Source organism: Sander lucioperca, chromosome 20, assembly GCF_008315115.2.
Source record: "Sander lucioperca isolate FBNREF2018 chromosome 20, SLUC_FBN_1.2, whole genome shotgun sequence".
Lineage (NCBI taxonomy): Eukaryota > Metazoa > Chordata > Actinopteri > Perciformes > Percidae > Sander > Sander lucioperca.
The window spans coordinates 902,876-916,102 of NC_050192.1; the positions used below are offsets into that span (position 1 = coordinate 902,876).

The following is a 13,227-nucleotide window of genomic DNA, read 5'->3' on the forward strand; positions in this document are numbered from 1 at the left end:
GATGAAAAAGCCATAATATAGTATGTCGAAAACAATTAATTGTATAATATGTCAAAAAACTTATAAAAAAGACATAGTGTAGTATGTCTAAAAACGAGAAAAAGCCATAGTATAGTATGTCGAAAAACAACCATAGTTGTAGTATGTCAAATAAAGTGATAAAAAAAGCCATAGTATAGTATGTCGAAAAAAGTGATAAAAAGGTCGAAAACAATTAATTGTATAATATGTCAAAAAAGTTATAAAAAAGACATAGTGTAGTATGTCTAAAAAAGAGAAAAAGCCATAGTATAGAATGTCGAAAAAAGTGATAAGAAAGCCATAGTATATGTCGAAAAAAGTCATAGTATAGTATGTCGAATAAAGTGATAAAAAATCCATAGTATAATATGTCGAAAAAAGGCATAGTATAGTATGTCCAAAAAAGTGATAAAAAAAGCCATAGTATAGTATGTCGAAAAAAGTGATAGAAAAGCCATAGTATAGTATGTCGAAAAACAACCATAGTATAGCATGTCGAAAAAAGTGATAAAAAAGCCATAGTATAATATGTCGAAAAAAGTGATTAAAAAAGCCATGGTATAGTATGTCGAAAAAAGTGATAAAAAAGCCATAATATAGTATGCCGAAAAAAGTGATGAAAAAGCCATAATATAGTATGTCGAAAACAATTAATTGTATAATATGTCAAAAAAGTTATAAAAAAGACATAGTGTAGTATGTCTAAAAAAGAGAAAAAGCCATAGTATAGTATGTCGAAAAAAGTGATAAAAAAGCCATAGTATAATATGTCGAAAAAAGTCATAGTATAGTATGTCGAATAAAGTGATAAAAAAGTAATAGTATAGTATGTCGAATAAAGTGATAAAAAAGCCATAGTATAGTATGTTGAATAAAGTGATAAAAAAGCCATAGTATAGTATGTCGAATAAAGTGATAAAAAAGCCATAGTATAGTATGTCGGAAAAAGCCATAGTATAGTATGTTGAATAAAGTGATAAAAGAGCCATAGTATAGTATGTCGAATAAAGTGATAAAAAAGCCATAGTATAGTATGTCGAAAAAAGCCATAGTATAGTATGTCGAATAAAGTGATAAAAAAGCCATAGTATAGTATGTCGAATAAAGTGATAAAAAAGTCGAAAACAATTAATTGTATAATATGTCAAAAAAGTTATAAAAAAGACATAGTGTAGTATGTCTAAAAAAGAGAAAAAGCCATAGTATAGTATGTCAAAAAAGTCATAGTATAGTATGTCGAATAAAGTGATAAAAAAGCCATAGTATAATATGTCGAAAAAAGACATAGTATAGTATGTCGAAAAAAGTGATAAAAAAAGCCATAGTATAGTATGTCGAAAAAAGTGATAAAAAAACTCATAGTATAGTATGTCAAAAAAGTGATAAAAAAGCCATAGTATAGTATGTCGAAAAAAGTGATAAAAAAGCCAAATTATAGTATGTCGAAAAAAGTGAAAAAAAATGCCATAGTATAGTATGTCGAAAAAAGACATAGTATAGCATGTCGAAAAAAGTGATGAAAAAAAGCCATAGTATAGTATGTCAAAAAAAGTGATTAAAAAAGCCATAGTATGATATGTCGAGTAAAGTGATAAAAAAGCCATTGTATAGTATGTCGAATAAAGTGATAAAAAAGCCATAGTATAGTATGTCGAATAAAGTGATAAAAAAGCCATAGTATAGTATGTCGAAAAAAGTGATAAAAAAGCCATAGTATAGTATGTCGAAAAAAGTGATAAAAAAGCCATAATATAGTATGTCGAAAAAAGTGATGAAAAAGCCATAATATAGTATGTCGAAAACAATTAATTGTATAATATGTCAAAAAACTTATAAAAAAGACATAGTGTAGTATGTCTAAAAAAGAGAAAAAGCCATAGTATAGTATGTCGAAAAACAACCATAGTTGTAGTATGTCGAATAAAGTGATAAAAAAAGCCATAGTATAGTATGTCGAAAAAAGCCATAGTATAGTATGTCGAAAAAAGTGATAAAAAGGTCGAAAACAATTAATTGTATAATATGTCAAAAAAGTTATAAAAAAGACATAGTGTAGTATGTCTAAAAAAGAGAAAAAGCCATAGTATAGAATGTCGAAAAAAGTGATGAAAAAGCCATAGTATATGTCGAAAAAAGTCATAGTATAGTATGTCGAATAAAGTGATAAAAAATCCATAGTATAATATGTCGAAAAAAGGCATAGTATAGTATGTCCAAAAAAGTGATAAAAAAAGCCATGGTATAGTATGTCAAAAAAAGTGATTAAAAAAGCCATAGTATAGTATGTCGAATAAAGTGACAAAAAAGCCATAGTATAGTATGTCGAATAAAGTGATAAAAAAGCCATAGTATAGTATGTCAAAAAAGTGATAAAAAAGCCATAATATAGTATGTCGAAAAAAGTGATGAAAAAGCCATAATATAGTATGTCGAAAACAATTAATTGTATATGTCAAAAAAGTTATAAAAAAGACATAGTGTAGTATGTCTAAAAAAGAGAAAAAGCCATAGTATAGTATGTCGAAAAACAACCATAGTATAGCATGTCGAAAAAAGTGATTAAAAAAGCCATAGTATAGTATGTCGAAAAAAGTGATAAAAAAGCCATAGTATAGTATGTCGAAAAAAGCCATAGTATAGTATGTCGAATGAAGTGATAAAAAAGTCGAAAACAATTAATTGTATAAATGGTCAAAAAAGTTATAAAAAAGCCATAGTGTTGTATGTCTAAAAAAGAGAAAAAGCCATAGTATAGTATGTCGAAAAAAGTGATAAAAAAGCCATAGTATAATATGTCGAAAAAAGTGATTAAAAAAGCCATAGTATAGTATGTCGAAAAAAGTGATAAAAAAGCCATAGTATAGTATGTCGAAAAAAGCCATAGTATAGTATGTCGAATGAAGTGATAAAAAAGTCGAAAACAATTAATTGTATAAATGGTCAAAAAAGTTATAAAAAAGCCATAGTGTTGTATGTCTAAAAAAGAGAAAAAGCCATAGTATAGTATGTCGAAAAAAGTGATAAAAAAGCCATAGTATAATATGTCGAAAAAAGTGATTAAAAAAGCCATGGTATAGTATGTCAAAAAAAGTGATTAAAAAAGCCATAGTATAGTATGTCGAATAAAGTGATAAAAAAGCCATAGTATAGTATGTCGAATAAAGTGATAAAAAAGCCATAGTATAGTATGTCGAAAAAAGTGATAAAAAAGCCATAATATAGTATGTCGAAAAAAGTGATGAAAAAGCCATAGTATAGTATGTCGAATAAAGTGATAAAAAAGACATAGTATAGTATGTCGAAAAAAGTGATAAAAAAGCCATAATATAGTATGTCGAAAAAAGTGATGAAAAAGCCATAATATAGTATGTCGAAAACAATTAATTGTATAATATGTCAAAAAAGTTATAAAAAAGACATAGTGTAGTATGTCTAAAAAAGAGAAAAAGCCATAGTATAGTATGTCGAAAAACAACCATAGTATCGCATGTCGAAAAAAGTGATAAAAAAAGCCATAATATAGTATGTCGAAAACAATTAATTGTATAATATGTCAAAAAAGTTATAAAAAAGACATAGTATATATAGCATGTCAAAAACAATGATAAAAAAAGCAACCATAGTATAGCATGTCGAAAAAAGTGATAAAAAAAGCCATAATATAGTATGTCGAAAACAATTAATTGTATATGTCAAAAAAAGTTATAAAAAAGACATAGTGTAGTATGTCTAAAAAAGAGAAAAAGCCATAGTATAGTATGTCGAAAAAAGTGATAAAAAAGCCATAGTATAATATGTCGAAAAAATACATAGTATAGCATGTCGAAAAATGTGATAAAAAAAGCCATAGTATAGTATGTCGAAAAAAGTGATAAAAAAGCCATAGTATAATATGTCGAAAAAAGTCATAGTATAGTATGTCGAATAAAGTGATAAAAAAGCAATAGTATAGTATGTCGAAAAAAGTGATAAAAAAGCCACAATATAGTATGTCGAAAAAAGTGATGAAAAAGCCATAATATATTATGTCGAAAACAATTAATTGTATAATATGTCAAAAAAGTTATAAAAAAGACATAGTGTAGTATGTCTAAAAAAGAGAAAAAGCCATAGTATAGTATGTCGAAAAAAGTGATAAAAAAGCCATAGTATAATATGTCGAAAAAAGTGATAAAAAAGCCAGAGTATAGTATTCGAAAAAAGTGATAAAAAAGCCAGAGTATAGTATGTCGAAAAAAGTCATAGTATAGTATGTCGAATAAAGTGATAAAAAAGCCATAGTATAATATGTCGAAAAAAGTCATAGTATAGTATGTCGAAAACAATTAATGGTATAAATGGTCAAAAAAGTTATAAAAAAGCCATAGTGTTGTATGTCTAAAAAAGAGAAAAAGCCATAGTATAGTATGTCGAAAAAAGTCATAGTATAGTATGTCGAATAAAGTGATAAAAAAGCCATAGTATAATATGTCGAAAAAAGTCATAGTATAGTATGTCGAATAAAGTGATAAAAAAGCCATAGTATAGTATGTCGAAAAAAGTCATAGTATAGTATGTCGAAAAAAGTGATAAAAACGTCATAGTATAGTATGTCGAAAAAAGTCATAGTATAGTATGTCGACAAAAGTGATAAAAAAGTCATAGTATGTCGACAAAAGTGATAAAAAAAGTCATAGTATAGTATGTCGAATAAAGTGATAAAAAAGCCATAGTATAATATGTCGAAAAAAGCCATAGTATAGTATGTCGAAAAAAGTGATAAAAAAGCCATAGTATAATATGTCGAAAAAAGTCATAGCTTAGTATGTCGAATAAAGTGATAAAAAAGCCATAGTATAGTATGTCGAAAAAAGTCATAGTATAGTATGTTGAATAAAGTGATAAAAAAGCCATAGTATAGTATGTCGAATAAAGTGATAAAAAAGCCATAGTATAGTATGTCGAATAAAGTGATAAAAAAGTCATAGTATAGTATGTTGAAAAAAGTCATAGTATATTATGTCAAAAAAAGTGATAAAAAAGTCATAGTATAGTATGTCGTAATAAGTGATAAAAGAGCCATAGTATAGTATGTAGAAAGAAGTGATAAAAACGTCATAGTATATTATATAATTGTATAATATGTCAAAAAAGTTATAAAAAAGACATAGTGTAGTATGTCTAAAAAAGAGAAAAAGCCATAGCATAGTATGTCGAAAAAAGTGATAAAAAAGCCATAGTATAATATGTCTAAAAAAGTGATAAGAAAATCTTAGTATAGTATGTCGAAAAAAGAGAAAAAGTCATAGTATAGTATGTCAAAAAAAGTGATAAAAAAAGCCATAGTACAGTATGTCGAAAAAAGTGATAAAAAAGACATAGTACAGCATGTCGAAAAAAGTGATAAAAACGTCATAGTATAGTATGTCGAAAAAAGTCATAGTATAGTATGTCGACAAAAGTGATAAAAAAGTCATAGTATGTCGACAAAAGTGATAAAAAAAGCCATAGTATAGTATGTCGAAAAAGGTCATAGTATAGTACGTCAAAAAAGTAATTAAAAAAAGTCATAAAATGTTGATTAAAGTCATAGTATAGTATGTCGAAAAAAAGTGATAAAAGAAGACATACTATACTATTGCTTTTTTTATAACTTTTCGACATACTATACAATGGCTTTTTTCTCTTTTTTCGACATACTATACTATGAATTTTTTCCACATACTAAACTTTGACTTTTTCATAATTTTTTCAACATACTATTCTACGGCTTTTTTTTTGACATACTATACTATGGCTTTTTTTTCTCTTTTTGCGACATGCTATACTATGACTTTATTTCTCTTTTTTCGACATACTATACTATGGCTTTTTTTCTCTTTTTTTGACATACTATACTCTGGCTTTTATCGACATAAAAAGCCATAGTATAATATGTCAACAAAAAAGTGATTAAAAAGTCATAGTATAGTATGTCGCAAAAATTGATTAAAAAAAAAAGCGGGAATAAGGGACAGGTCAGAAGGGTCCAGTCTGGACTTCAGGCTGGAGACAGACAGGGGCAGAGCAGATTGCAGGCAACTAGCATGGCAAGCTGGACTCCAGTTAGTTATCTTAGCTGACATCCGATCAATATTGGGATTGTTTTTTTAACAAGCCAAGAGTGACCCAAAACCAGTGGCCTAAGAGATGAATCAATGACAAAGAAACTTATCTGTTCAAGGTGATTTCCAGAAAGCTGGAGCTGAACGGGACTGGTTCTGGTGGTGATCTTGGCAAGTAACCTTCCATCTAAGGTGTTAGCCTCCAGTGGCACCTCCAGATGTTCAATGGGCAGCCCAAGTTGATTCACTAGCCTAGTGTCCAATAAACTCTCATCAGCCCCAGAGTCGACTAATGCTAGTATTTCCAAGGACTGACCTCTCCAGCAGATGGTGGCATGCAGTTGGGTTCGAGGATGGGAAGACTGTAGTTGTCCGGCTCGCTAGTATCCTTCCCTGAGCTAGCGAGCCCTCCGGTTTAACAGACGGTTAGGACAGGTGGCGATGTAGTGGCCCAGTTGACCACAGTAGATACAGCTGTTACTGGCTCTGCGACGTTCATGTTCCTCCACACTCAGTCCCAACTGCATGGGTTCTGGCTCTGGTGAAGTCACTCTCTGGGTTCCTAGTGGAAAAACGGGCCCCTCATTCCGATGAGAAACCCCCACAGCAGGGGAACAATGTCGTCGACGGGGAGGGACGTCACCGCCAGCTGCTCGCCTCTCCCTCCTTCTTTCACTGCATCGGTTGTCAATACAGATGGAGAGAGAAATCAGATCATCCAGAGTTGCTGGCTCTGGATGTGACACAATTTCATCTTTTACCTGTTCATTAAGTCCGTGAACAAACATGGGTAGAGACACCGCAATAACTAACTTTTTAGTACATTGAGCTCTCAGTGCCACTGTACTTTATGCAACATTTTGCAGTAGTACTCCCCTACACCCGGAAACACACTTTGATTTTTAAAATCGGTAGAGTTCTTATTTAGGTCAAAACAATTCATGCGATATTAAGTTCGGAAACAGTCAAAAAATGAAAATTAGACATTTTAATTGAACTGATAAATAATAAAACATATGTACATTAAGTTAAAGATAAAAGTTAAGTTGATTCCAGAAAATGTCTTTGTTAAATGTGTTTGCCTGTAAGAAAATCCTCTTGGCTTTTCTCTCACCATTTCTAATAGATGGACACACACACACTGACAGCTTTAACACACTGGGTGTTTTTATTGAAATAGGCATAATAAATATCAGAACAAAGAAGTCAGTCAGAACACAGGCATGACACTAGTTGTCCGTTGGCATTCTTGGTACGACCAGGATGCACAGTCACTGCTCTCATGGCTGTTTCCCATTTAAGCAGATCCACTCGGGTTTAATACGACTCGTCACACGACGTGTTTAGGGTTGTAACTTAAGCAAAGTGTGCAGTAGTCTACGAAGGAATCTCAATTCTATTCCACCAGAAATCTGCCCTGTATCAGCAAAGAGTTTGTACACAAACAAATCCAGGACGAGACAGAGGAATTTGTTATTGTGCTTTGGAACTGTGGATAGTCCTGTAGGTGAGGCATTAGGGGCACAGCAGCAAGAGAACACAGGGTTAAAAAACACATGAGAAAGAAATAGTGGTTACTGCTTTAAACACATACACGTTTCCAGTTATTCCACAGGCTTTATGAACCTTAAAATACCAGTGCTGCTGTCAGCTTGCAATGGATTAACATTAAATTAAAAAAATAAATACGTGAAATCAAGACATTCCAAACAAACCATTACAGGCCTTCACAGACTTAATACTGGAGACAGCGAATACTACAGGGATCTGGGTTTGCAAAGATGTCCACTTTTTGTTTCCTCAAAACTCATCTTCCATCCAGAATTCATTAGAGAGGGTCACGATAAATACAGCTCCGTCTAAAGACAACATGCACTAATGAGAATATTTACACCATCAGAACGGATTCATCCAGACGGCGGTAAGTAGCAACAGCGGCAAAATCTCTCATGCAAGTTATATGACGGTGAAAAAAAAAATCCGTCCGAAGAAAAATAGTTATTGAGAGTTTCCACCCATCTCTTCTGTCGGCTGCTGCTAAAGTAGAAACAATATGCAGATCGTGTTCCTCCCTTTATGACAGAGGTCATGTTGCATTCATGTAATATGGGAACTGAAAGTTGACAGGTAGCTTGTAACATCACGCACTGATATCTAATGGATCAATTTAAAAAGGACAAGGCTAATATTCTATATTTTTCATATTGTCAACAAATCCCATTTAAAAGGCCTAAACCAACAATATATGGCCATGTGCCAACAATAACACAAGGAAAAAACAGGTCTAAGTGCAGTAAATGCCAACTGTGTATTAATCCACCGCTGAAAATATTCCCCAACAAATGCACTATTCTTTCCTGTTTGAGTAGACAAGTCAGAAAGTGGACGATGTGTTAAGTGTGACATGATTTGTGCATTATAATACTGAAATTAGATCAATGGAAGGATTCACTCAACGTGTTTTTACAAGTAGACCAAACTGCAAGTGGCTGATTCACTCCAAACTCTCTACAGTTAGCATTTTTATTCCAGTGATACTACATTCATTTAGAAAAAGGAACTATTGCTTGCTTGCGTAAAAGTTCCTTTTATGACCTTGGAAATAGAAATTTGACAAAATAATCTTAACTCAAGGTCCACTTACTAATTCTTTTTACACAATGTTGTTGAAAGCTCCGGAGAAAGCTAGTACGTGGACTTTGAATTTGGTTTATTTAGTTTAACATTTTACGCACGCACGCACGCGCGCGCACGCGCACACACACACACACACACACACACACACACACACACACACACACAGTAGGAATGTCTATGAAGCCACAGGTTCCACGCCAACACGAGTCCAGCAGATTTAAAGACAGAGAGGCATGGAGAAGTGGTGACTCCATAACACTGCACTGTGTGAAAGTAAGTAGATGCAGAACAGAACTTCATCAGCCTCTTCATCATAACCCTCGTTCCAGTGTGTCACTGATCGCTCACAGTCTCTTCCTGAGGTCTCATCACCTAGACATGCTAGCTAATGCTAATCCTAACTAGAGTGTGAGGACGGCAGGCGAGGAAAGGGAATCTACCAGTTTATCTAGTTGTACCTACCGAAAGCAGGCTAAGCTACACAGCTAGCACACAGGAAAACATCTGCAGCTGCTGCTACTAAAATCTCAAAGAAACACACTAGTGGTATTGCAATATTTCACCCCATATATCAGTGTACTGTATATTACTGTCAGCAATTTTCCAAGCATACTTAACATTTTTTAGGTTGATTTTCTTCCCTCCAAGCAGCCACTGTTTCAGTTCATTTCACTATGAAACATAAGCTTGTTCTTATTTTTTTGTTAAATTATATTAGCATTACACGTTGGTGTATTTTAAAGAATAAGTCTGTTGATATTTTATATTTTCCTTGTAGTCATCAAACCCCATGAAAAAACCCAACCCAACAATGGATTGATCCTACTAACTAAAGTATTTGATATATCTTCTATCTCTGTGCCATAGAGCTCCATTGTTGTCCAAAAAATATTAAAACACACCTGTGAGCCACACTGTTGCCCTGGGTGACATGTTCCTTCATTACCTGTACCACAAATACTCACCAGAGCACCAAATGTGGATTAATTTCCTTTAGTTTGAGTCATGTTTGATAAAACTACAGTGACAAGCTGTTTTAGGAAATTACTGAGCTTTAAAAAAAAATACTTAAACTATATATTTGCAAGCTGTTTTTAAAGATGTACATCTTTGGTAGGAAATGGGCTTGGAGCTGAGAGCCTAACACATTGTTGGTTTGGGTCTTTTCATGAACTTACTAAGAAATATATAAAATACTATGCTGGCTTACAGCAAGCTTTACGTTAGTACGTAGTGAACGCAATGGCTGCCTGAAATGCAATTAACCTGAAACGAATAGTATGTTCTAGAAATGTGTACACAGTAATGTCAAGTAATTGGGATTTACAGCATAGTTCATGAAATAAAACACGATTAAGCACTGGTTGTAATTGAATTAAAAAGGGTCTTTGGGGGTAATAATACTGCATCCTGAACCAAAGCCTTGCCTTCCCACACAAAGCATTGCTTTGGTAACCAAATGTCTCTTCAGTTTTCATTACTTGTCTCTCACTTCCTCCTTCCCTGGTCACATGTCCAACCCCAGAGCCAATGGAAGGGTGGGGGAAGTTTTAGAGGAGAATGTAGAGCTGAGGGGGGCAGCCCCGGTGGTCTCTCCTGGGGCTAAAGGTCGATGCCTTTGACCAGCGAGGCTTCCAGTGTGATGGGGAAGTCATGGATCGTCTCCAGGACCCCGATGAGGGTGCTGACAGTGGAGCGGTCTCGGAGCAGGGCCGTGTCCTCGTACATCCGCAAGATCAGCGGACACTCCACCAACAGGGGGAGCCACTGGGGCAGCAGGCGGTCTCTGCAGAACAAACAGTAAGAGAACATTTCTACATCGTTGGCAGGAGTATCAGGCTATCAAAACATTTAGGGCCCTATTTTAACGATCTGAGCGCACGGCGTGAAGCGCCTGGCTCAGGTGTGTTTAAGGTGTGTCCAAATCCACTTTTGGTAGTTTGACGGCGAAAAAAAGGGTCCGTGTGCCGGGCGCATGGTTCTAAAGGGTTGTACTTAGTGTCTTCATTAATCATAGGTGTGTTTTGGGCGTAACATGCAATAAACCAATCAGAGATCATCTCCCATTCCCTTTAAAAGCTAGGCGCGTTTGGACCTTGGAGCATTGCGGTTATGATGGAGGATTTGCACCGTAATATTTTTCTTTTTAATCTTCTGCATGTGTGTGTGCTGCTGTGCGTCCCTGTGTGTGTAACAAGCATAGTGTGCACGCGCTGTGCATAAGACTAGGCTCATTTTACTAATGCTCTGTTAAAATAACAATGAAATGCTGCGTTACTGACTTTAGACAAGGTTTTTGTTGGTCAATGGCGCGATCACCTCCCGCTGCCTCAAGATTGCAATACTCCCAGAATGCACCTAAACACACCTCCATGTAAGACCAGCACGCCCAGAATGCACCTGAACACACCTCCCTGTAAGACCAGCACGCCCATGGGCGCACAGATGGGTGCAGGTGAGTTTGCTATTTAAACGACGCGGGCGCTGGACTGGAAATTGACAACTGCGTCGGTCTTAAACTAGCAAAGACACTTGCGTCGGGCTTTGCGCTGCGCCGGGTGCAAGATAGGGCCCTTAGACCGTTAGTAGAATGTAGTGAATACAACATCTCATAACTAGACTAGCTAAGGAAAATCTCTATTCCATTAGAGTCCGTCCGTTCCTGAGTTCCAGGCCTCTGCCAAGCAACAAATGGTGAGGCTCTCAGACGGTTTTCTGCCATGGAATCTACAGAATAGCCCTGAAAACTTTAGTTTCTCAGATAGCTTCTTACCATAAGACGTAGTGTTCCACATGAACATTATTATTCTCAGCCAGAGTTAAAACGTTGAAGGTTTGTGTTTTTTTTATCATTAATCAGGGATTTCGGTCTGCGCTGTTGTCTCTGATGAGTTTCAGGGCTGTGGTTGGATCTGAAACCTGACTGGAAGACTACATAAACACTGTGCATTATAGCATAAATCATGATAGTTTTGGAAAATGACTCTTACAATTGTATCTGGTTAGACATACAACTGATGTCTAAATAGAATGTATGTTAATAGAACACGTGTATACTATCTCCAACCCATGCTTATTGTGAATCCTATACAGTCCAGAATTATACATCAGACATGGCCAAGGTGGGTGAATGACAGCAGTGTTGGCTTCCAACTGACCTGGCTCCGAGGCAGACCAGCAGCTGGAACTTCCCATCCTTGCCGATGTTCCTGGGGGTGGAGTTGATGGAGTTGACGTAGTGACAGAGTGATTGACAGGTCATCCCCAGGGGCTCCGCGGTCTCCTGAAGGTCTCCCATCTGGTCCGCTGACTCCATGTAGGCAACGGCCTTCTCTGCAGAGGGAGGGGCGGAGATACACCACACACTCAGCTCGCAGCATTATACAGTTACTTAACACAACTTTCTACAAACGTTCGTTTCGTCCTAAAATGAACAATACTCTTCAGTGATACTTCAGTGATGCAACTCCTTCCCTTTTTACATACATCTTTTCTGAAAACTGAAGCTGACATGCACCAGTGGCAAAACTGTCAAATAACATTAACACAAATGTAAAAGATGGAGCTCAATAAGCATGAACAAAACAAAAACAGGTTTAATAAATAAGATTTGATTTTTTTGAAACAAAATCTCAGAATTTCTGACAAAATGAACACATTATTTCCCCATTAATCACTTAAAATGGGCCAAATTAAATACTTCCTCTTATCAGCAGCAGATGGCACTGACACGCCACACTTACCCACAAAGTCCCACACAAACACAGTCTTCTGGAAGAGCCGGGCTGACTTGAAGCCATGATGGAAGAACTGTTCTAGAGCCGCCACCAAACTGTTCTCTCCACACAGCAGGACAGTCAGGCTGCCTCTCTGCGTCCAGACAAGCAGGAGACCAAACATCAATACATGGAACACAGAGAATACAAAGACCACATGAGTTCAAAGATGGGATTTAAAGCCAGTGTTTCAGTTATTATGGTTGATTAGCCCTGCTCAGGTTGAAGGTGGGTCAGAGCATTGATGGAAATCCTTTCTACCAATAAGAATAATAAAACTGTCATTTGTCCCGCTCTAACAGATGCAACAAAGCTAACAGGAGACTCAGGAAGATGTCAATCAATCCGTCTATACACACCCACAAGGAAGAACCCACTGGGAAGAGGTCTGATCAGCCAGATTAACTCAGAACTAGGGATGCACCGAATCCAGATTTTTGGGGTTCGGCCGAATACCAAATCCACTGGTTAAGATTCTGCCGAATCTGAAACCCGAATACCAAATCCTCCTCCCATCCTCAGTCCATGAACACAGTAAACACATTAATGAAGTAAACAGTGACTGTCCTTCCTTTGCCGTACCTGAAGTTGCTGCATTTTGGCTGCTGTCTGTAGATTCCTTCATGCACAACTCGTATTCTTTCAGATGTTTCATACCAAATGTTGTAACAGCGGTGATGTTGTGTATAGTTTAGGGTCCTCGCCACCAC

The 13,227-nt window shown here is 35.5% G+C and overlaps 1 protein-coding gene across 13 annotated transcripts in view; it reads right to left on the reverse strand.

Annotated features, from left to right (window-relative positions):
* Positions 1 to 7,246: 7,246 nt before the first annotated feature.
* LOC116042084 (DENN domain-containing protein 5B-like) overlaps positions 7,247 to 13,227 on the reverse strand; it is a 110,871-nt gene continuing 104,890 nt past the window's right edge. For 12 of the 13 annotated variants that reach the window (XM_035995948.1, XM_031288212.2, XM_031288218.2 and 9 more), the window contains 3 exons: positions 12,485 to 12,611; positions 11,900 to 12,074; positions 7,247 to 10,527 (listed from right to left, as the gene is read on the reverse strand). In XM_035995948.1, the coding sequence (XP_035851841.1) occupies positions 10,344 to 10,527; positions 11,900 to 12,074; positions 12,485 to 12,611 (486 nt within the window). In that variant the 3' untranslated portion in view covers positions 7,247 to 10,343. The remainder of the gene's footprint in view (positions 10,528 to 11,899; positions 12,075 to 12,484; positions 12,612 to 13,227) is intronic. The other variant, XR_004896002.1, reaches the window with a different exon arrangement.